Genomic DNA, 24,667 nt, shown 5'->3' with positions numbered 1-24,667 from the left:
GCAAACAACAGCACTGGGGAAATTACATTTTCCGCCTCAGTGCTCTAAGGAGCCCCAGTGCCCCAGGATGCAGCTGGACAGGGTGGGTGTCCTGGGGACCCTATGGGGGTCGCACCTCGATTGACCTTCCTCTCTTCCCTTCTTCTCCCAAAGAGATTACATCAGGGATTTGTTCCATTTCAGCTTCCTCTTGTCCCAATGCTGTCATTTTTTACTTTCTCCCTCTGATGCTGTCCCCTCTGGACTCCCAGAAGCAGTGACGCCACTCACAGGGAGGTCTTAGAGTAAATCCCTACTCAATCTAGTCTCCATCATATTCCTCCTCTTCCTCCTCTTTCCTCAGGGCAACCCTCTGCCTCCCCTCCCCGCCACCTGAGAACCCTTCCCAAGTGTTCTTCTTTAGAGCTGTAGGGGAAGTGAGATATGAGACATCTGTCCAAATAATACTGTGGGTCTTAAAGAATTCCCAAGTCTATGAGGAATGTTGTAAACTGAGGGCAGGAAGGCCAAATGGTGGTATATGTTTCTTTAAAGCTTTTGAACCTGTCAGGTGAGAAATTGAATCATTATTTGGCACTGTTACAGAACACACAACAAGGGGGGCCTGGGATGATATACTATTATTGAAAGAAGGCCCCAGGTCCGTTATGTCCGCCGCCAGAGGAAAGACGTCTCTCAATGCCAGAGATTTGTGAAAAGGAAAGGAAACGTTTATTTAATGCTATATACAAACTTAAAGTAGTGACCTAATGTCTTCACCAAAATCCCAAAGTCCCTTAAAACACCCACAAACACACAGTCCTTCCTTTCTTCCCCTTTGCCCAGTCCAGAGTACCGTATCTCAGGGAAGGAAATAGAAGTCCATGGCTCAGGTATTCCTCTGGTTCTTCTCAGTTAGTACTCCCTCTCGACTGGGAGACCTCCCTGGGTTCCCGGCACCCTCGGCTGAGTCACTGGGATCTCTGCTAAAACCAGGTGGTGGTTCCCCCTTCTAAAGCTGCGGGGGTCCCACTCTGCCAGGCCGCGTGGTTCTCTCCTCAGGGCTGCAGGAGTCTACACTCTGTCAAGTCCGCGTGCTTCTCCTTCTCCTCTCAGGGCCAAGGGAGTCTTCACTCTGCCAAAGCTGTGGGGTTCTCTCTTGCAGGGCTGCGCATAGCTCTCCTCCACCAATGGCTGCTGCGTCTCGGTTTAAATCCCGGCGCCAATCTTCCTCTGAAGCCCCATTTCTGGCTCCTCTCACAATTGGCTACAGCTGCCAGATTCTGGGCAGGTGTGGCCCCTGTGGTGTGGAGCCAATTATCTCCAGGCTCTTCTGGATCTTATTACAGATCCCTATTTGAGGCTACCCTCTTGGCTGCACCCTGTTACAGCACCAGTCCCTCATGGTGGGAGCATCTGCTTCAGGTTGCAGGGGCAGACCCTGACAGGGACTGATCATCAAGGGGCTGATGAAGAACATTCCCTGGCCCCTTCCCTGTGATGCAAAGAACACGGCAGGACCACCTGTGGCACCACGTGTAGGACAGAGGATTCAGCACAGCTAAATAGTGCACATGAGAATTCACCTCTTACCTGACCTTTCTATGGAAAGATTTCCATCTCATCCAACACACCACAGGGCTCACACCTGTTTGATCCTGATGAACTAGGAACAAAGTAACAGTTTCTTTTTCTTTCTTTCTTTTTTGACAAGGAAGATAGAAGTTTATTTCTTTCTTATACAAGATAAGTATGGAGATAGGCACCTCAGGACTGATGTACTAGCTCCATGGTGTCAGTAACTGAGGCTATGTTATCTGCTCCATCATTTGGATACTGGTCTCACTTCTCAAGGTGACATTATGGGCGAAAATGGCTATTAACGCTCCAGCCATTGCATCTATATTCCAAGCAATAGAAAAAAGAGTTTTCTTGTCCCCTTTTAAAAGACTTCCTCAAAATCCCCGCAACATTTTCATTTATACCTCATTGGCAAAAATTTAGTCCCATGACCATACTTGTTGCAAGGGAAGCTGGGAAATATAATCTTTTTAAAAATATATTTTATTGATTATGCTATTACAGTTCTCCCATTTTGCCCCCTTCACTCCCCTCCATCCTGCACACCCTCTCCTACCCACATTCCCCCACTTTAGTTCATGTCCATGTGTCATTCTTATAAGTTCTTTAGCTCCTACATTTTCCCATACTATTCTTGCCCTCCCCCTGTCTATTTTCTACCTACCATCTATGCTACATATTCTCTGTACCTTTTCCCCCTGTCTCCTCCTCCCACTCCCCTGTTGCTAGCCCTCCATGTGTTCTCTATTTCTGTGGTCCTCTTCCTGTTTTAATTGTTTGCTTACTTTAGTTTTGCTTTAGGTGTGGTTGTTAATAATTGTGAGTTTGCTGTCATTTTACTATACATGTTTTTTATCTTCTTTTCCTTTAACATTTCTTATAATAAGGGCTTGGTGATGATGAACTCCTTTAACTTGACCTTATCTGAGAAGCACTTCATCTGCCCTTTCATTCTAAATAAAAGTTTTGCTGGATAGAGCAATCTTGGATGTACTTCCTTGCCTTTCATACTTGGAATACTGCTTTCCAGCCCCGTCTTGCCTGCAAGGTCTCTTTTCAGAAATCAGCTGACAGTCTGATGGGAACTCCTTTGTAGGTAACTGCCTCCTTTTCTCTTGCTGCTTCTAAGATTCTCTTTTTCTTTTTAATCATGGGTAATGTAATTATGATGTGCCTTGGTGTGTTCCTCCTTGGGTCCAACTTCTTTGGGACTCTCTGAGCTTCCTGGACTTCCTGGAAGTCTATTTCCTTTGCCAGATCGGGGAAGTTCTCCTTTAATATTTGTTCAAATAAGTTTTCCACTTCTTGCTCTTCCCCTTCCCCTTCCTCTACCCCTATGATTTGGATGTTGAAACATTTAAAGATGACCCGGAGGTTCCTAAGCCTCTCCTCCTTTTTTAAAATTCTTATTTCTCCATTCTTTTCTGTTTGGTTGTTTCTTTCTTCCTTCTGGTCCACTCCATTGATTTGAGTCCCAGTTTCCTTCCCATCGCTATTGGTTCCCTGTACATTTTCCTTTATTTCACTTAGCATAGCCTTCATTTTTTCCATCTAATTTGTGACCAAATTCAAACAATTCTGTGAGCATCCCATTCACCAGTGCTTTGAACTGTGCATCTGATAGGTTGGCTATCTCTTTGTCTCTTAGTTGTATTTGTTGTGGAGCTCTGATCTGTTCTTTCGTTTGGGCCATTTTTTTTGTCGTAACCCACCTGTTAGTAGTGAGGGGCAGAGCCTCAGGTGTTCACCAGGGCGGGGCACCCCAGTCTCTGGGTTGTGGCACTGTTTGTGGGGGAGGGGCCCAGGAGGGAACAATAGCGTTTGCTCCACCCTCTGCTGGATTTCACTCACTTCCCCCACTTCTCACAAGCAAATTGGGCCCTTCTGGTGCTGATTCCCATGTGGGCGCGTTTATGTACATCCTGGGATCCTGTAGGTCTCTCCAACGAACTCTCCTGTGAGGATGGAAGTCTCTCCCAGCACCTCAACCCCCACAGGTGTTTTCAATCGGTGCTTTGAGGCTTTATTTCCCTGCACTGGAGCCCTAGGTTGCCTGGTCTGTCTTGTTCCCCAGTTTCACCTGGTTTATCTGAGAGCAAATGTGAGATTGCATGGTCCACCAGCCACCTTGTGTGCCGTGCCCATCCCCAGTCTGCTGTCATCTGCTGCTGCCTTGTGCGCCTGCTGTCCACCAGCCACCTGTCTTTTTGCTGCCAGCTGCTCCACCAGGTTGCACAACTCCGCCCCTCCTACCAGTTTGATGAATGTGTTTACTTTAACTCCTTGGTTGTCGGACTTCCATACAGTTCAATTTTCAGTCAGTACTGGTTGTTGTTGTTTTTTTGTTTCTAAATTTTTGTTGTCCTTATTTTGGTTGTTGGGGGAGGCACAGTGTGTCTACCTACACCTCCATCTTGGCCAGAAGTCCAAGTAATAGTTTCTTTACTTACCACTTTGTACCAAGTACCTTGTGACCATGAGGCCCCCACCCTTGGGAGAACTGATGAAACTTGGCTCAGGGAACATGTCCGCAACACGGACACCCCAAGTTTGTTGCTCGTAGAGGGACTATCTGAGCTCCTCCCCCCAGTGCTTCCCCCTGTGCTCTCAGTCATGTGCCACCGTCCTCTGTCCATCGTGTCCATGTCATGCAGACCTGCAATTCAGTTCCCTCACTGGCCCCACAGTGACAGCACATACACAGCTTTCTGTAGCCTTTTGCTTTGTCACTGAGATTTTGGAAGTCACAGGGAGGGGACCCCCAGGGAGCACTGGGCATTACTGCACCAAGCTGATGGTTTTCCTTCTAGAAGGAGGAAGGGCTTATCCTACCATCCAGGAGGGAGAGACACTTCATAAATTATCCCCTCTCAGAAAGGTAAAGGAGGTGGTCTCTTTCGGGATGTGAAACCATCTCTTCTTATTATTACTTCTACTTTTCCAAAAAAGAAACCAGACTGACCTCTCTCCCTTTTGGCCAGTGGTAACCAGACCTGACCTGTACTGTGGTCCCTTGGTTCATTCTATGGGCAGACCACCGAAGTTCCTTCTGGGTGAGTTACAACCAGGACATGCTGGTACAACATGGAAATGTGCTTTGGGATCCTCTAGAAATTATTCCGGAGGAAGTCCCCAGGAGAGAAGGGATAGATTTCAATGATTGTTATCCATACAATTAAAGGGACCTTATCTGTAACCAGGAAATCCCCACAGGTCTTGGAAACCTTGGTTACATGTAATTTCTACAGGCAGCTAATGAAGGAATCCAAGAAGAACATGGTCTCTGATGGGCAGAGGGGCTAAGAGCTGGGAGAGACCTCTTAGGGGATAGACACATCAAGTTCCAAAATCATCTTGAACTTTTAGCAAAAAGGGAAATTAAAACCTCTGCTCTTTGACAAACTAGTAGTGAGGTCAAAGCTCACAAATATGAGAGAAGAGTAAAGTTTTATTATAATAACAGCAAGCAAACAATTCATGGGGTGGGACAGCAGTGTGGGGACCACCCTCCCAGCAGGGAATCATCAGGGTGCAGGGAGATGGAGGTGTGGTAGCAACAGTTGGCTTCCCAAGAAAAGGAGAGAACTCGTCATTCAGAACATGCTCTCGTTGTGGCTGGTCAGAGTTTCTACATGAACATCTGAATACTCCAAATGATGCTCTCCTGCCTGTTGAGTCTGTGTTATTTGTCCTTTCTGCCACTTTACTTCTCTGAGTTCTGAGATCTGTTTTTCAGACCAGTCTTTGTACTTCAGTGGGCCAATGGTAAGGAAAATTTCAGTCCTTTCATAAAAATGTAATTCAACAAGTTCATGTTCATCAGAAAGAATTCTAGAGGCATCTCTACCTACAGATTACTTCATGCAAAGAATTGATTTCACTAACCACATGGGTAAAATATCTCTTGAGGTTGTAAAGGCAAAAATGAGGAGTAGAAGCACAGAGATTATCTGCCAATCTACAAAGAATGTGGAGGAGAAAGGGTTACTAGGGATAAATAGAGCAAGCTTGGGGTCACCGACTTTGTCCTCCTCCATTCCTTTCTGTGTGTCTGAGAAAGAGTTCAGGTCACAGGGGGCATCCGTACATTCTGCTGTGGAGTTTGACAGAGTGGGCACGTGTCCCTCCCCTGTGAAGTCAATCAAACACCCACCAATGGCCAACAGGGAATTTTCCCGCCCTCCCTCGTCCTGAGAGCCTGAGGAAAAGAAGCAGGGAGCTATGACTTTGGGGAATGAGTTCTGTGGGGAAGGGGCACCAGAAAATGTGCAGGAAATGTAGGCAGATTTTCATTTTGGGGGGGAGAATTTGAACAGCCTTGTAAGATGTAGGCCAGCACTTTTCAAAGCCCCCATGATGATGTCAAGTATCCTATTCTGACGCTCCACTTCACCCCTGGCATTTCGTTGTCTGGAAACAAAGAGCTTTTCCCTTTCTGCCACCTCCCTCTCCATTTCTGCCTTTCTCTCTTCCCGCTCCAGGCTATCCTCCAGGTTTCTGATTTTCTCCTCATACTCCTCTTTTATCTGCTTCTTCTCCCTCTGCACTGCTCTTCTGTCACTCGGATCTATTTCTGAACTGCCTCCTCTGCCCTTTGGTACATCTCGTTAGTGTAGAATCCCCGCTCGTTCTCCATCACCATGTGCTGGACCAGGTCCAGCAGCTGTGCCCTCTGGGCCTCCTGCTCAGCCCCTGTTGCCTTATTATTGAACAAACAATGGCGATCCTTAAACTCCTTCATCAGATCCTGAATGAATTCTGGGGCTTCCTTTATGTAATCACAGAACTCCACACCATCCAAGTCATCCTTTCGGGTGAATAAGAGAATCATGAATCTCCTAGCTGTGGGACCAAACATCATCAGCACCTTCTCCTGGGGCTCTTGCTGTTCCTTTGTGTACCGGCCCAGTGGGACCACCAGGAGCAGCGCATGAGGCCCAGGGGATGTCAGGAGGATGCAATGAGCAGTCTCCTTTTGTGTGTCAGTATCTGGCACCTCGGTGTCGAAAAGGCCAGGTGTGTCCACGACCACAATTTCTCTCCCAGTTCAGGTGTTACTCTCTTTCTCACAGACCTTGGTGACAGATTATGCTGTGATGCTGGAATTAAACACTTTTTTCCCAAGGATGCTGTTCCCTGTGGCACTTTTTCCCTCTCTGGTCTTGCCCACTAAGACTAGTCTCAGTTGTGACTCTCTGGGGTCTAGGTTTCCTAGCCCTGGGAAATCAGGAGACAAAAGCCAGAATATGAGGATTGACATCCAGCATTTCCCCTGTAGGACCCACACATAGCAGTGCCCATCTCTGTTGCTTGCTCTTGTCCTTTTTCCTAAGCCACCCCTGTACCCACAGGAGCTCTGAGGAAACCCTGGGCCCCATCTTCCTGCTTCAGACCTTGAGGAATCCAGGCACATCTCCAGAGTCCTGTGGGCTGCTCACTCTAACCTTTAGCAGCTTAGGGCCCATGGAGGAGGGTGCCCAAGGGGCTAAGTGAGAGCTCAGAGACAGTGTAGAAATAGCTGTCCCTCCTAAGCCAAGGCAGCAAGTGACACAAATCTGACTGTGGGAGGTCACAGCAGAAGATCCTCTCTCCCCCACATCACATTCACAAGGGAAGTTTTCTTTTTCATATGAAGAAGCCAGGAAAGGGGGTGATTCAGGCCCTCCCACCTTGCAAGGCAACAGGGCACTTGGGCAGAAAGAAGGAGTGTTCCTCTACATGTTACATACACAGTCCTCCCATCAGGGACTGTGACCCACAGAATCACCAAACACCTTACTTAAAATTACAACTTTGTGTACAAATTTAATGATGTTTTCTGATTTTAAATTAACACGTTCAAAGCTTAGAACCAGAAAGTATAGATAGTTCTCTGGAGTTAATGTAAAACCACTTCAACTTAAATAACAATAACAAGTACAATAACAACTCATGCATGTTAGCTTCAGTAGAACTACACTTTCTTAGTCTCACTTGGTTAGGTGCACCTACCTCCTAGGAAACTTGGAGTTTCGATAACAGAGCAGCATAGTCTACCAACAGAAGGATGTTTTCAACATAACTCCATCAAGTTACACACCAGACCATCTGTATAGCACTTTCCCTACTTCTGCTTAGTAGACTTCTGCCTCTTTCTTTAATGGGTCTCACAGTGGAAGCTTCAGGATTTGGTGAGCACAGCCTAGAACCAGGCAAGACAACTGACAACCTCACTGAAGGGCTGGTTTCCTCGAGAAAAAACACCATCCAGTGCAGTCCTTGTGTGAGACAGAGGCCTACAGAGGGGCCCTGTACCACAGCCACTATCTCTGCTCAGAGTCCATGCCCACATGGTCACACTGATGACATTAGAGACATGAGCGATGACTGCATTTCCCTTTCAGAGACATCATCACTGTCACGCAGGCCCTCAGACAAAAAGTCTAGGAATCTCCCTTGATTCCTCTCTTCCCTTTACTTTCCAGACCCAACCCTCGGGCATGTTCTCTTGCCTTCATCCACAATCTGAGTGCTTCTCTCCATGTAGAAGACCATCATACCAGCCCAACCTACATCACCAACCATGCCTCAGCTGTCCCCTGACTGGACTATTTATTTCCAGTATGCCCCCTTCTGTCTTTTCTCTAGTAGGAATGATTTTTTAAAAGGTCCATCAAACAGAGGAGAGATTTGGCAGAACCCCCATCTCTGGCTTCCACAAGATCAGTACTGGTTCCCCATCTTCTACACACTCTGTGGGGAAGCTGTTGCTAATCCAGGGAGTAGCCAAAGCACCCCTGGGGGCGAGTTTCCCACATTTGGTAACCAGCATCCTGGGATGAGAGAGTAACTTTACAGAAGCTGAGAACATGGGACAGAGGATGGTGACCAACAAGGGGAATGTGGGTGGGGGTGAGAACACTGTCCCATTAGCATCTCAGTGGGAAACTCCAACTAAGGACACCCTGAGGGCATCAGCTGTCACCACACAGGGAGTGGGAAAATCATGGGAGATGAAACAAAAGGCCACCAAAGGCCAGCTCCACCCTGAGGCAGTTTGCCAATGCTGAGGGCACGTGGTGATCTACGTGACAGAGTGCTGCTGTGGCCATGGACTGTTCCCATTGGGACATGTGCCTCTTTGGGATGTGGATCTGTAGCTCCATCCACGAATGCTGAGTCCATTTCCCACCCCTTCAATCTGGGTTGGCTGTGTGACTTGTTCTGGACAAGAGATCAACAGAAGCATGATGCCAGTGTAGGCCCTAAAAGTATGGATGCACAGGGCTGGCTGTCTCCTTCTGCCCCACAGAGCCTGCAGCTGCCTGGGGAAGAGGCTGGACTCACCTGCTGGGTGATGAGGGACACAGGCCCACTTATGTCTGTCACCCTGGCCTGCCCGTGAGCTTGCTGACTAGGAGACACATCCATGGGGCTACCCAGTCCCAAATTATTCAGTTTCTGGATCTTGAGAGCCTCATGCCAGATGAAATAAGTCATGTGAAGAAAGGACAAGAGCCATGTGAATCCACTCACATGTGGGATATAAAATAGGAAGCCACAGGTGAAAAAATAAAACAAACTCATGCACACAGACAGCAGTGAGGTGGTGACCAGAAGGAAAGGGAGATGGGGGGTGGTGACCAGGGTAAAGGGGTCAAATGTGTGGTGATGGGAAGAGACAAGGCTTTGGGTGCTGAGCACACAATGCAGTACACAGATGATGGATGATAGGATTGTACACCTGAACCTTATATAGTATTATCAACCAAAATCAGCCCATTACATTTAATTTAAAAAAAAGATGATCCAATTCTGTGCTGAATCACTAGCTTACCACTGTGTACATGAGCGAGTCTGGCTGAGATGATAGGGACCTATCATCTGAATAAATAGGAACCTGAACAAAAACTCAATTACTCTCACATTCCTACTTCTCAGCCCTCTCTGGGGCTGAAGAGAGGGGCAGAGAAACACTGGGAGAGGCTACAGCTGTGCTTACTGATGTGTGCTCATGTTGGGAAATAGGAGACAAGAGCCCCCATCAAGCCTGGATCACTCAGGGCATGGTAACCTCTCTTCCTCTGTGCGGTGATGCCACATCAGGAGGGGCCAGGGTGGAGGGTCGAGAGGAAAGAAAGAGCAGAGTCGATGAAGAGAAAATGAGAAATGGGGTTGGGGGCATTTGGGGCTTCCTCAGTTGGGGACTGGCAGACAGGACAGGAGAGCCCCTGCCAGGTCCCCTCCTTCAGCCTGGCCTGGGGAGCCTAAGTCCCCTCTCACCATGGCTGGTCCCAGGTTCGCTGATGCTGAAACTCGAGCTGTGCAATGGAGCTGCCATTGTCGTGTGAGTTCCTATGGGTAAGAAACAAAACCCATTTCAGGGAAATGGAGAGTAACTGCAAACCGAACCTCCTGCAGCCAAGAGCCCCTTCCTCGCTTAGACTGGCTACTTGATTTCCCCTCCTTCCCAGCACTTCTGCTCCACTCCCCTGGTCAGTCTCCTTTTTGTTCCCTGCTCTTCCTCTGCACAAACATACAGGCTTCAGGTGCCTCCTCAGCTCAGCTTCTGGGCACTGGACACCCTTCCCCTGTCCACTGAGTAAATTCTTCCTCTGAACTCCATTTGAACATACTCTGTAGCCTAGACCCTCTCCAGAGCTCTGAACTTTCATATCCCTCTCAGCCTCTCCACTGGGCAAGATCATGGGCATCTCACACAGAACTGGCCACAGGAAGCCCTTGACCTCCCTGCTCTCCAGCCAGTGCTACCTTCAGGTCAGGGGGATGATCCTGTTCCCCTCCCCCTCCTTCAGTGGATGGCCTCACTTTCAGCCCAGGGCTCCTGCAGAGTTGTGGCGTTGTCTACAACACATCTCTCCTCAGTTTTGCTCATCCATCCCATGGACTTGACCTCCAAAACGTGCAGAAGTGTCCCTGCTCCCACCTTTAGGCTGATCCAGGCCACTGGGACTGGTTTCCCTGTCACAGCCCCTAAATGGATCCTCTCATCCTCAGTCCTGCTTCACCTCTACAATCAGACTGTTTTTAAAGCTAAGCTTTGCTTATTTTTCTCTAACATCTCTTCCCCTGCACAATACCACCCACAGGACAGCTGCACTGAGGTCCCCTCGCCACTGGCTCTCCCAGCGCTCCCAGGGGTCCCCATGGAGCAGAGATCTCTGTCGGGAGTTCTGCATCTGCTCTCTCTACTCTGCCCTGGTCAGCTGTGAGCTTCGTGACAATGGACCCTGCAGGGGAGCATCCAGTCTTGTCTTCCCTTATGACCTGGGACAAGCACGTTACTGGACACAGAGTTCTTCACAACACGTATTTGTTCAATAAATACATTGATCAAAACTCCTTCTCATTGTTACTTCCTTGATGTCCAGCCTACATCTGAGAAAAAGGTTGCCCTTCCTCATCCATCAATGCTCACTGTCACAGAAGCACGGTGTTACATTGTGAATATTTCATCTCCTCGCTGCCTACACATGTTTGGCAGTGGGGAGAGCTGCTAGAAGAACAGGGAGTGGAGGGGACTTTTCTGGTAGAAGAGCTGGGAGTGGAGGGGACTTTGCAGTTAGAAGAGCTGGGGGTGGAGGGGACTTTGCTGTCAGAAGAGCTGGGGATGGAGGGGACTTTGCTGTCAGAAGAGCTGGGGGTGGAGGGGACTTTGCTGTCAGAAGAGCTGGGGGTGGAGGGGACTTTCCCTGGGACAGACTGAAAATGCCAGTTGGGAAGGGCAGGCTCCTCTGGTAGGAGCCGTCAAATACACACCTGAAACACAGTTAGATAGAAGACGCTCCTTTGGAAAGAGGACTCCTGTCTTTATCCCTTAGAGCGTGGGAGAGAAAACCCTACTTGCAAACTGAGAAGAGAAGCCCAGCACTTTGAGAAATCAGCTTTGGCCACAGAGTCACAGTTGGTCCTGGGTGTGGCAGCCCTGCTTCTGACGCCTCCCTGCGTCCCTCACACACCAGCTGCCCTCAGAGCCCAATCTGCCCGCTTCACCCAGCTCCACCCCAGAAAGCTTCCAGTGTATTTATGAATTCTGTAGGAGATGAAAGGAATCATTTATTGTACAAATACACTCTGAGCAGCAAACCTGTGAGAGTGGCTAATGTGCAGGGCTCAGCCTTTACAGCAGGTCACAGCCCAGAGTCAGTCAGCAGAGACAGGACACAGAAAGCAAGGAGAAATCTGCACTGAGAGCAAGTCTGATGGGAGGTTTAACAGGGATCCCGGGGGGAGGGGACTCCGATGCTCCACACCCCACATTTCCCTGGCACTCCCCCCTACACATACACAATCACCCACGTTCCTCTACCTGCAGAATCTGCGTCCTGCTCCGGTTTCTGACTTTGAGGGCTGAGCTAAGTGAGGACACTGAGGACCAGGAAGAGGAGAGAGGAAGTGAGGGGAGGGGCTGTCCCCGCTGACTCATGGGAGAGGGCTCTGCACAGAAAGTAGGCTGTACCACAAGCGCCGTGCTGGAGACAGAGAAGGCCGCCCCGTGCTGTCCACAGGGTCAGCCCGGCAGGAGGATGTGACCCGTGTGAGCGTTTGTGCCGTCAGTGCAGGAGCCCTGGTGTGTGAGGCAAAGAGGGACTGACAGGAAGGGAAAGACGAACAGCACTGCAGTCGTGGTGGGGTACTGCAGCCCACTGGCATCAACGACGGGTCTTGCAGTCAGAAATCCCACAGGGAAACAGCGGCCCTCCAGGATGCGCTGGCCCCCATGAATGTAATGCATGTGTCCAGAGCGCCTCACCTGGGAGCAACAGAACTCACAGTTTTTCCCAAAGCACATGGAACGTTTTCTTGGACAGCCCACATTTTGGAACTCAAAGCAAGTCTTAATAAGTTTAAAGATCATTGCAATCATAACAAAAATCTTCTCTGACTGCCATAGTTTGAAACTAGAGATCAAGAACAAGAAAAATCCACAGGAAAAGCACACAAATACATGGAGACTGAATAACAACAGGGTAGTAAACAGTAAAGAGGTTAACAATGAGATTAAGGAAGAAATCAGACAATACCCCGAGACAAATGTGGGGGAATGGGTGAAGAGGTGAGGGGATGGAGAGGTACAAATGGGTCCTTACAGAACAGCCATGGGCAGTAGAGGAAATGGAGCAGCCAAAGAACTTGTACGTATGAGCCATGGACATGAGCAATGGTGGGGAGATGGCTGTGGGACTGGGGGTGCTGGGTGGAGGGGGACAAAGGGGGGAAATTCAGCACAATTGTAAGAGCATATGCATTAATAACAGGAAATGTTTTAAAAGAAAAAAGAACAGAATGTATAAAGAACAACTACAACACATTAATAAAAAGACAAATGACCCAATTTAAATTGGAAAATGATGGGAATAAACATTTTTTGATGTATAACACACTGCCTGCAGTGAGAACAGAGAGCAGACTGAGCTTCCCATGTGTCTCCACCAGGGGCACCATCACCACAACCAGACCCCGAGTCTGCTCCTCATGCCAGGCAGTCACCCCTGCCCACCTCCACCCTCCCCCCCCACCTCCCCACCCACTTCTGTGCTGTTCGGGGACATGCTCCCCAGTGTTCCCTGATGTGAACACGTGAGGGGCAGAGACCCAGACTCAGAGCTGAGGGCTCAGATCCGCAGCAGGAGATGATGATGATTTTCTGTAGCATGGCCATTTCTTGATTCCAAATCCCAGTTTAGGAACAGTTTTGGAAAATCAGCATGCTTTTTAACAGGAAGAAGAACCTGAGAACAGTTGCTTTAGGCACTCTGTTTTTCTTATTTGTTTATAGATGTAGGGGAGACTGCTCTTTTCAAAGCTGATGTAGGTAGTTCACCTCCCCAGAATAAGGTGACACCATCCCTCATATGGAGACGGGAGACACCTCGGACCGCAGCAGACCTCCACAGATGGGAGTTGGCAGTTTAATGCGCAAGGAGCTTACTTACAAGGCTGGTCTTGATTGGTCTCCAAGACAAATGTGTGGTGCACCTGCCAGGTCTGAAGAGGGCATATAGACTCCTCAGCTGGGCTCAGTCACGTGCACCACACAGCAGGTCTCAACAACATGTCACCGTCCCAAGGCCGAGTCCCTCAGGTAGGTCCTGGGTAGTGACAGTTTGAGCTGAATGCTCATTCTCAGGACAAGGACAGGATGGGGTTTGGGGACGTAGGGAGCTGGGTCCAGGTTTCAGGTCAACTGGAGTTCACGTCCTCCCCATGACCTCCTCAGAGTAACAGAACACAGTGGGTTCACTGCTCTGAGTGTGGGAGCCAAAGGGACACCAGCCTTGGTGGAAGAAACAGGTCTCCTTTCACGAGAGACAGTGGGGGACACAGGGGAATGATTTCCGAAGCTCTGCCTCTCCCCAGGGAGGCTCCACCTTCACTCACACCCACTGTCCTGGCAGCTCCATGCTGAGCCTCTCTTTATAGCTGGCTCACCCATCAGTCCTGTTTCAGGTCGAGATCATCCTGCTTTAGCTCCTCTGCTCAATGCAGCGACATTTTAGCATTTAAGAGGAAGTGCCAGGATGAGACCCTTGTCCCACCTGTCACCAGCACCCCATCACTGATGACTGCCCATACAATAACACATGCCCCCCTTCTCCTGCAGTGGGCCCTGAGAGGGCAGCAAGGGGCTTCATGAGCTTGGAGGTGGCTCATTTGGTGGCTGCTCTCTCAGATGCCCAAGCAACACTGCAGTCCCACATGAGAGAAAACACAGGAGAGGACAACAGTCCCCCAAATCAGGGAAAACATTTTACACCCAGAACCCCATGAACCGAACCATTGACTTAGCAACTTCCCTTGGCTGGGGGTCGGATCCCTCAGGGCGCTGACTGGTATCCTCATGAGATTTAGTAAATGTGATACATCAGCACAGTCACCAGGTGTGAACACAAAGTTTCCTCCTTGGATAATGACAGAGATGTCAGCTGCCAGGAGAAATGTTTCTGGTGTCAGAAAGCACTGGAGGGAATTTTTCTAGATACAATGATAAAGAGCTGGGTGTGTCTGAAAGAGAACCAACCGACTATGGGTATTGCTGGGATTGAGCAATTCCTCTAATGAGGTACTTGGGGGAGAGTCAAGTGCAGGGGTTTCCTACAGGTGGTGGACAGAGGGTGTGCAAGTAACAAGGGACACTGCTGGTAGCAGTGAGAAAATGACACCCTAACCCTGAGGGGGTGAAGGAGAGCTGGAATCTAGAAGGGCAGGTGGTAGAAGAGGTGTGACCTTTGTGTTAGTCTTGCAGCAGGTCAGAGGTGACCTTGCAGGGAGGGAGGGAGGAGAACAAATACCCCAGCCTCACTTTTCTACCCAGAAGAGGCCTCCTGCTCGGACTTCCCACTGGCAGGAGCCCAGCAAGACTCAGAGACCCAGGAACCTGCTGACGTGGACAGACAGGACAGGGCCTCCAGGTCGGGGCCCCTCTCACTCAGCGCTGTTCTTGCCACCAGTTCACAGTACCACAGTGTCTGCAGACCAGCTATAAGCAGGATGTGCTTAGCAGGAGCCCCCCCAGGTAAGTGCAGCCACTGCAAAGAGGAAGCCCATGTGCCACTGACCAGTGAGCACACATGAGCACTGGCTCCATCTCCATCCCAAAGAGTGAACTTAGGATGTGAGACCCCTGCATCCTTCATGGGCTGCATGTAAATAAATCTACCTTGTGACAACCACTTCTCATTTTTTTATTATGTTATTTATTTTTAGAGAGAGGGGAAGTGTGGGGGAAAGAGAGGAAGAGAAACATCAGTGTGAGAGAAACACTTCCATCCATGGCCTCTCATATAGAACCCCACCAGGGATGGAACCCACAACCCAGTCTTGTGCCCTGACCAGGAGTCACACTTGTGAGATGACGACCACCCAACTGAGCCACACCTGTGAGGACCACCATGTCTCGTCCTTGAACAGAACACCCCGAGTGGCACAATCCCTGAGATCAGTAACCATGTGGCCCACGTAGGTCAGACTCCCGGAGCACAGAGCTAGAGAGAGGGGGCAGAGTGTGGATCTGCAGAGGCAAAGGAAAAAGAACTGGCACAGAATGTATTTTAAAGTTACAGTCAGGGACATTTCATGATAGGTTGGTCCCTTAACAGTAACACAGAGAAAAACACTATAAGGATTTTCAGCACCTCCCGGACCTCCAAGGACCACAGGACCGTCTTGCTGGAGAGGCCTGCTCTTCACTGCCCGCAGGCTCGGACACATGGACGGAGAAAACGAGCACCACCAGAGGGGCTGACCCATGGCACACACAGGCTTTTCATTGGATTTTCCTAAATTCAGTTTTTGAACTCTACACAGTGTATTCTGGCCTGACTGTGCCCATTCAGTCACTCCGTGCCTGTGTTGGCACTGTGGGGTGGGGGAACAAGCTGGGAGGATGCTCTGGGGAGCTGTCGCTGCACAACAGACCAGCCCGAAGCTTCGTGGTTTGAAACAGCATCATTTATTTTTCTCATGAATCTACAAACTGGGTGGGACGTGGTGGGGATGGCCCAGCTTTGCTCTCTGCAGCTTCCCCTGAGGCAGCTCTGCTGGCAGCTGGAGAGCCCACTGCCCTGTGCCCACACCTGCACGGCTGGCAGGTGGTCCCACTGGCAGATGGAAGAGCAGGCAGAAGTTGGGGCCAGGATTCCAGTCCTCTTCCTGGGGCCTCTCAATGGGCAACGTGGGCTTCCTCACAGCACGGGGGCCACCTTCTAAGTGTGCGTACTGCAGAGAGCAAGGCAGCACTGTCCCTGTCTAACTTCAGAAGTCAGTCCAGCCACTACTCATCAAAGCAGTCACAGAGTCCATGGAATTTCAAGGAGGGGGAACAGAGTTGTCATAACACAACAGAAGGAGCAACAGCACAGAGTACAAGAAGCAGAGCTGGGGTAGCGGATATCATTATAGCCATCTTTGGAAAATGCAATCTACCACATTGACAAATCACAGTAATTAAGAAGGAAAAATAAAATTTGCATCAGTTCCACAACTTATGCCATATATTTGAAAGAATACTCGAAATCTGTTTGGAAATACCTCTAAGTATATTTTCTTCACCTTCTTCCTTTACAGATTTCAGTTTCTTTTCGTATTTCTCCTTTATGGATGCCATTTCTTTCTCCATTTGTTGCTTTGATATCTTTCCTTGATCATATTTCTCTTTTACCCATTTTTCCTCAGCTGCTCGTTCAGCAGAGATTTTGTCCAGTGCCTCTTCAACACGTTTCCACGTTTCCTCCGTGTACTTGTAGATGGGATCCGAAAAGTGAGCCCCTCCATTCTCCTGCACCATTGCCTCAATCAGCCCCACCAGCTCCTGCACTTGAGCTTCCTTCTCAGCCTCGTCTGCATCTTTGCTATTGAAGGCACAGCAGCGTAAGTCACACTCTGTGATGATGTCTTTTAGGTGCTTGTCTGCCTTTGCTATAAACGTACTGAGATCCTGACCGTCCAATTGGTCTTTGCGAGTGAACAAGATAATCATGTGCTTCATAGCAGGCTCCCCAAAGACGGCCTTGATCAAGTCAAGTGTTTTGCGCTCCTCATCTGTGAGGCGACCCAGCTGTACAACCAGGATGATGGCGTGAGGCCCGGGGCTGGAGTAGAGGACACACTGACTGATTTCCTGACAGGTGGTCGACAGTGTCTCCTTGGTGTCAAAGAGCCCGGGGGTGTCCACAACAAGAAGCTTCCTCCCCTCCCAGGCCCTGCGTGCTCGCTGACAGTCCTTGGTAACAGACTGGGAAGAAGTTTCAGAAACAAATACTCTTTCCCCCAGGATGGTGTTTGCCGTTGCACTCTTCCCACTTCCAGTTCTTCCCACCAGAACGATCCGCAGAGTTTTGTCCTGAGGGCCGGCCATGCTGGTTCAAGAGGCTCTGGGTGCAGGTTCCTGCAAGACACTGAGGAGGGGAAGGAGAGGGGGAGGGGTCAGCTTAGGCAAGTGAGGACCATTTAAACTCTCTGCCCCTCATTGAAAATTTGTACTGGTCTATTATTCCTATTGCTCCCAGGTACAACAGAGAGATGGCAGGGGTGAATTGCTACAGAGGAAATAAGAGTTTCCCCACAGAGGAGTGCCAGATCCAGGTCCAGGTCTCTCCCAGGGGAGCACACCTACACCTTACAGCTCTGCTCTCTCAGTGCTCCCTGAGCTGTCCCTGATCACACACAAAAGAGTTTCAGTCCCTTCTGTGAATCAAGTATAATATTGATCCCAAAGGCTAACCAAGGTTTTACCAATAAATAAAACTATAGATGTGTATTATTTGAAAATAGTAATACCAAAATACTAACTAAATTATTAAACACTGAAGAATGTATACACCATAATTAAGTGGGATTTATTTCAGAAACAGTAGGATGGTTCAATAGGAAAACTTGCCTGTTACAGCACAACCCGACAATAGATGAAGAAGAAAACTACTCAGACAAGAAAAGAAATTTGACCCAATTTGACACTGACTCACATTTAGAGCATTTCATTAAAATGCAATTGATACTTTAGATACTTTTCTAAAGTTAACATAATGGATTATAAAGGTTATTTGGATGAAAAAAATTAGTCAGCACTACCAAGAAAAGGAATGAGGAGGGAGGACCAGCTCTACCAGGAGTCAAACCCACAGTCTCTGTAATTACAGCCGTACAAGGCTGGTGCTCGAACAGAGAGAACAGGGAAACACAAACAGAAAACTCAGAAATAGATCAAATTACTCATACTGTATCCATTTACATTCCATTTAATTACAATGCTACCATAGATTACACGAGGCCGCATCTCACATCAATGGCAAGAGAGGTGGGCAGTAGAGCGACTCTGGGCTCAGGGTGACCACACAGGAGCCAGGGAACTGCCTCCACTGCCTCACGCCACCAGGTTCAGTTACGTTCCAGGTTTACACGGGAAAGTGAGCCCACGGACATAAGAGAAACAACGTGGACAGGTTCTTTGTAACCTGGGGGTAGGGGAAATATTTCTAAGGTCTGACACAGAGTAAGAAAAAGGACTAATAAGTTTGATTGCACACAAATCTCACAGATAATGTGAGACAAGAAACACCACAGACAAATTAAAACAAAAATGTCAAACTGGGGAAAAACCATTTTCCAACTCACATCAAGGGGGTGATTTTCCCTGTTACACAAAGAACATCAAACAGCACAGAAACGGAAGTTCAACGCCTTGATACAGAATGGAATAAGAGATGGGAATAAACATCCAGGGAAAAAGTAGTTGAAATGTGCCTTGAATACATCCCAAGACATTAACATACAATCATAATAGAGAAAAATAAATCAAAACACAAAATATAAAATAACTAAATAAGGTAATTTCAAATTAGACCACTATTTCCGAGGTGAGATGCTGTCTGTCCCCTCCAGGTCTGGCAGAACTGCAGACTGTGCTGAGAGTCAGCCGGAGGGGGCGGGGGCAGCAGGTCCTCCCCTGCACGGCTGGGGAGGAGGGAACCACAGTCCAACCCCACAGAGCAGAAGCCACAATACCTTGTAGAGTCCACGGACACCTTCCCTTCTGCTACCAATCCCCCATTTCAGCTTTTATCCCTAAACTACACTGACCAATATTATGGCAGAAATCATGCATGAAGCTATTTACTGCATCATTATTTGTAAGATCAAAAACCAAAACCCTATCAACTGGCCACCAGTAGACGACAGGTTGAATGAACTAAGGTGTGTCCACACCGGGAAGGACTGGCCAGCTGTGAAAAGGACTGAGAAGTGTCTCCCTGCACCAGAGCGGGGAGACCACCAGGGTGTCTACCACCAGGGGAAGGAAATAATGTGGAATTCACCTACCATCTCTCCAGTAAGGGGGGTGTGAACATCATCTATAAACTATAACAGGTACACTATTCACATACATGAAAAGGCACCAGCAGGATAATCTGAAAACCAAACTGACACAAAAGTTCCTTGTGTAGGGATGGGAGAGACAGGGTGGGGGGACAGGGACAGGAGCTGGAAGTCGGGTGTCCTGGGTGCACGTAGATTTCATAGGTTTGATCTTGAAACCAGGAAGGTAGTTTACCTAATTACACACCAAAAATTATATCTTATATACTAAAATCAAGAGCGAATGAAACAAACAAATCTAACTAAAATTTGAAAGGTAGATGAACTGCGTAAGGAACTGGTCCGAGAGACTTGGAAATGAAGTCATTTCATTGGTCATCTCCAGTAAGTTCTATACACTAAAGAAACAAAAAAACAAAAAGAAGAAAAATCACCACAAATCCAAAACCTGAAAAAAAGATCTCCAATTCTACTAAAAAATCCTCATCTTAGTTGCTTGTGTGCGTGTAGGGTGAAGCCCAGTGGAAAGGCACAGAGACGGGAATGACCCCGGTGAAATGGACCCCCTCGGTGCCCAGTTCTGACCTTCAGAGGTCATTTCCCACCAAAGGTCAGGGCTCTGAGGAGAAAGCGCTGATTCCAGGGCCGGGCCGGACACGTGTGTGTGGGGCCCACACACCCTTGTCCACCAGAGAGCCAGGGTGTGCTCACCACTCACTGGCATCTCATCACAGGGACTGGGGGCCACTGCAGCAGAATCCAGCTGGACCTGGATGGGACAGTTTGAGCACCAATAATAATTCCAGTGAATGAAATGCATCAGATATGTTGAAATTCATGGGGTCATAGCAATGCCTTCTTCAAAGTGGCCCTTCTATCTCTAAGGCATCTGCTAGAAAGCATCTCCCTGCTCTGCACATGGACACACAAAGGGGAAGAGTCAGGTGTTCATCTGTGTCTCTCACACACCTGCTCCTCGTGGAGATGAGAGAGAGCTTGAGGGGAGCTTTCTTTTCACAGGATTATTCCACCCCATACAAGAGGAAGGGATGACAGCATTTGAGTGTCATCACTTGTGACCCTTAACGAGACTAAGGCAACCATTAGTGTCAGTTAATGTCACAGACAGACAGACGACCAGACGTCATGGGCCTTCTGACAGGAGTTCACTGCTGCACCTGTGAAGTGGTCCCACCAAAATCAGTCCACCCTGAACCTGACCAAGCCTCTCTCTCCTTAGACAGAAATTCACATGGACACTGGAACATGAGGAGCAGGTGAGCTGACACCTTTGATGGAACCGACAGGACACACACTGCCCGACTCTACTGGACAAGAGACCCCCCTTTCTTACCCAGAGAAATCTCCCAGAAAGCAACAGGGAAGGTAGAAACTGATATATTAATATGCATTTGAGAGAATATGAAACAGTTGTTATTTATGGATCTTATTTGGATCCTACTTCAAATGACTTTTAAATTATGAGAAAATCAGCAAAATATGAATGCAGGTGGTAACTGTTTTTATAAAATTCTAGTTGCTGCCCTGGCTGCTATGGCTCAGTGGATTGACCACCAGCCTGAGAACCAAAGGATCACTGGTTTGATTCCCAGTCAGGGCACAGGCCTAGGTTATAGGCCAGGTCCCCAGTAGGGCATGCGAGAGGCAACCACACATTGATGATTCTCTCCCTTTCTCTCCCTCCCTTCCCCTCTCTTTAAAAATCAATGGAATCTTTTTAAAAATGAGCTTTCTTTAAAAAAAATTGTAGCTGCTCTTTGACGTCTGGGATGGCAATGTTTTTCAGTGGTTTCAAATTCATATTCACTGGTAAACAAGACAATGTCTGACACCTGCTTCCAAACGCTGTAGGGAGGGGAGGGAGGAGTGAGTCTGTGGATGAAACCAGACTGGCATCAGAGGGTGCCTGTTGAAGCTCGGTGCAGGTCGAAGTTCCCTTTACTCTTCCCTTTATCTGGAAACAGTTAAAATGTCCACAACTACAAGTTTAGTCCGGGTATAGGACCACAATTACTGAGCACTCTATAGTAAGCACCCAGATAAATATTTTTGCATTATCTCATTTACTCCCCAAAAAGAGCTGGCAAGGAAACTCATTTCATTATTTTGTCATTTTTTCATCTTCACCCAAGGATATGGCCATTGATTTTAGAGAGAAAAGAGAGGAGAGAGAGAAATGTCCATGTGAGAGAGAAACATTGATTGGTTGCATCTGGCCTGCACCCCACTTGGGGACTGAATCCACAACCTATGTATATGCCCTGACGGGGATCGAACCCATAACCTTCTGGAGTACAGGAAGACACTTCAAACAACTGGGCAACCTGGCTGGGGCTGTTATGCTCACTTTTAAAATAAGGACGTGATGTGGCTCAAAAGTGCTGAGACACTTGCTCAAGGTCACGGTGCTCTCGGGCACTGGGCAGCGCACGGATTCCATTGAAAGTCCCCCTGACTCCCGCCTTTCCCCTGACCAGGGCCCACAGTGGCCTCTGCCTGACTCCCTCCTGCCCCCAACTCTAAAATCTCACTGGCCAAGCTGGACAGGGAGCGGGCAGGGACAGGCACCCCCTCTCTCCCAGAACCCAGGACTGAAGGAACGCCAGCCTGAGGGGGGAATAGGGGGTTCTCTGCACTGCTCCCTCACAAGAGCCCTGTGCTCCCCCGGGATTCTCCTCATGGCCCATGTCACACTGTGGGGCCCCGGCTTCTCCCTGCTGAGTGATGGACCCTGCGTCCTAGATTCCTCTGCCACCAGGGATGAGGGCCACCCCTGGAGGGCCACCACAAGGCCTGGGATCCTGATCTTGGCAGTGGACAGAAGCACTTGGACAGCCTGGTCTCTACATGGCCGGCAGCTCTGACCACCTGCCCTGGGGACACCAGTTTCCCATCAAGGGAGGAGGAAGGCTCATCAGCAGCACCAGGGTCCATCACACCAGCAAACGCATGAAGGCACCCCTGTCAACACACATGTGTCTTGTCCATATGACACTCAGGACATTGTGTTCATAACACAGCCCCTTACTCTCCTCCCAAACCCCCCCCCCCCACTAACCTGTGATAGCCCCCTTGTCCCGCTGTGCGGCTGGCACAGTGCCTGGTGCCTCCTCAGACCAGAACCACCCCCTGCACCTGCCCTGGCCCCACTGCCCTCCCAGCCCTGTGGCTCAGCTGGGTCTCAGCCAGGCTCACCTTCCCTTCAACCCTCTGAGGAGTTCCCGGGTTTTCTCCAAGGAAGCTCTTTCGGCTGCTGCTTGTGCTTTAACTGTGAGGAGAGAGTTCACACCCTTAAAAGCACTGAGCCAGGAAGCTGAGGTTGGGTGGGGCCAGGGGTGGACCTGTTTGCCTTTAAAGAGGCAGAAACAGTGTCCTGTAACTTGGTGGTGCTGCAGTTTTGCCAAATTCCAAACTTGTATTGATGTGTCCACTCCTGCACCAGAATTTCCAGAGCTATGTTCAGCATTTTGGATGCTGGTGGTGGATCCCAAAGGCCCTTATTAAATGACCCAAGTGTTGCCCAGAAAGCCCAATACACCATCTTATCATCTTTGCTATGCTGTGGGCAATGTCCGGGCGATTCTGGAAAAGGAAGTTGGGCACGTGAGTTGAGGTGCCCTTGGGTGCTGGTGTTGACTGTATGATATGGGCATTGAGTCCAGTCTTTCAGGAGGGTCTCAGTTCCTCATTCAGAAATTACAGGAGTCAGGTGCAGAGCTGGAGGGATCTATACCATTGGGAACCACGGGGAAGAAAGGAAAGGGGGTTTGGGGAAAAGTCTCTGTGACCACACAGCCCTTCTGGGTTTTCATATGGTCCTTGCCAGCTTGAGAGTGCACAGGGTCTGACAGGTACAGATGCTCCCAGGGAGCAGATACAATTTCCCTCCCACCCTTTCTTTCTTCCCCCAACCCCAGGCCAGAAGGAGGCACCTGTCTGAGATTCACCCAGGGGATGGGTGCCAAAAGTTCTGGAACCAATTTGCAGCGAGAGGCGGGCTGTCAAACTCTCACAGTGGACACGATGTTGCAGTCATCTGCTGCATCACCATAACAACATTTGTTATTATTATTTATTTTGGTTCAACAAATTGAAATTTTATCCATCAACTCTTAAGCTTTTGGGTAGGTACTAAGAGGACCAGATGTGGCAGGAAGTAGGGGAGAATAGGTTGGCTCCCAATGCGGGGAAGCAGCAAGATCTGGAAATGAGGGTGTTCATGACCTGTCATTGGTCCAGAGCATTGGACCAATTATTGGTGCTAATGACTCAGTCACTGGGAGGGGCCAGGTCACAGTTTCCTGACTTCCAATAGTGACACAGAGCAGGACCGGCTACGAAATTCACAGGGTCTGGCTCACACACAGAAAATGCCACGCCCACTGTTTAAACATCAGAAGATTTCAGGATGCCACTGACAGAGCACTGACCCACCCGAGGGGCCCCTCTCAGCACAGGGCCCTGGGCAGCCCCACAGGTCACTCCCCAGGGGGCTAACCCTTACCCTGCTGCACGGGTGTGACTCAGCAGCACAGCCAGGACCTCATCTCCTGCTCAACCTGTTCCCCCATGACCAGTCTCAGGCCACTCTGCACAGTCCTTGGGTGAACCCTGTCCTGCCAGAAGCTGCCTTGGCGTGTTTTCCTGGTGAACTTCTTGCTTCTGCAGGCATGACGCTCAGGTGCACAGTTCAGTTCCCCAATGGGAAGAGGGAAGAGGTTGAGAGAATCCACAGATGCTGCAGGGATGGGATGCGGGTCTTGAATGGGAACAGCATTGAGGCCATTGGCCACAAAGGAGCCCTCAGAACACGGCAGCCCCACCCTGACCCCAACACAGGTAGGGGAATCCTTCTCTAGGAGACTGTGACAGAAGGAGGGTCGTCTCACCTCTCCCCTGACTGTTCACATGGCCACACTCCTCATCATGAGGGGCTCCTGTGCCCTTCCAGCTCTGCTGTGAGCCACCTGTCCCCCTGCTGCTGGACCCGCCTGTGATTCCTGAAACTGCTCCTCCCACTGCACTCCCTGGATGTTTCTCCTACCACATTGTCAGAGCAAGGACATGAATTTTGGAGAAAGTCACACTTCCTTTTGTGCAGTTTCCTTTATTCTTCTTCTGTTCACTCTTTACATCATATGCACACACATGTGGTTGTATAAAAATTTTTCAAAGGCTGGGCTATGAGAAAACATTTCTTCACGTTTTATCACGGTCTGCCTTGTGGAGCTCAGGACACTTTTTGGTGCTGTGATGTAGATGAATTCAAAGC

General features: G+C 49.1%; 5 protein-coding genes and 1 pseudogene across 7 annotated transcripts in view; 1 reads left to right on the top strand and 5 right to left on the bottom strand.

Moving 5' to 3' along the window:
* The window catches only part of LOC114507468 (GTPase IMAP family member 7-like), a 265,099-nt gene extending 242,428 nt beyond the window's left edge, over positions 1–22,671 (bottom strand). Inside the window, exon 1 of the mRNA XM_036011036.1 lies at positions 22,591–22,671. The gene's annotated coding sequence lies outside the window, so the exon portion shown is untranslated. The remainder of the gene's footprint in view (positions 1–22,590) is intronic.
* Positions 1–24,667, bottom strand: part of LOC114507421 (GTPase IMAP family member 8) — a 772,814-nt gene that overhangs the window by 127,298 nt on the left and 620,849 nt on the right.
* Positions 1–24,667, bottom strand: part of LOC114507465 (GTPase IMAP family member 4-like) — a 658,105-nt gene that overhangs the window by 189,595 nt on the left and 443,843 nt on the right. The gene's annotated exons all lie outside the window — the stretch shown is intronic.
* LOC114507451 (GTPase IMAP family member 4-like) overlaps positions 1–24,667 on the top strand; it is a 122,122-nt gene that overhangs the window by 28,644 nt on the left and 68,811 nt on the right. The gene's annotated exons all lie outside the window — the stretch shown is intronic.
* LOC114507455 lies at positions 5,765–11,931 on the bottom strand (annotated as a pseudogene).
* The window catches only part of LOC114508181 (GTPase IMAP family member 7-like), a 251,484-nt gene continuing 242,809 nt past the window's right edge, over positions 15,993–24,667 (bottom strand). The window contains exons 1-2 of one of the 3 annotated variants that reach the window (XM_036011032.1): positions 18,902–18,998; positions 15,993–17,456 (exon numbers count right to left, since the gene is read on the bottom strand). In XM_036011032.1, coding sequence (XP_035866925.1) covers positions 16,532–17,416 — 885 coding nt within the window. In that variant the 5' untranslated portion in view covers positions 17,417–17,456; positions 18,902–18,998 and the 3' untranslated portion in view covers positions 15,993–16,531. Of the gene's footprint in view, positions 17,457–18,901; positions 18,999–22,590; positions 22,647–24,667 lie in introns of those variants that run through there. The other 2 variants (XM_028526189.2, XM_036011031.1) reach the window with 2 other exon arrangements.

The sequence above is a fragment of the Phyllostomus discolor genome, chromosome 10 (assembly GCF_004126475.2).
Source record: "Phyllostomus discolor isolate MPI-MPIP mPhyDis1 chromosome 10, mPhyDis1.pri.v3, whole genome shotgun sequence".
NCBI lineage: Eukaryota > Metazoa > Chordata > Mammalia > Chiroptera > Phyllostomidae > Phyllostomus > Phyllostomus discolor.
The sequence above is the reverse complement of the archived record's forward strand: the minus strand, read 5'-3'. Positions and strand labels throughout refer to the sequence as shown.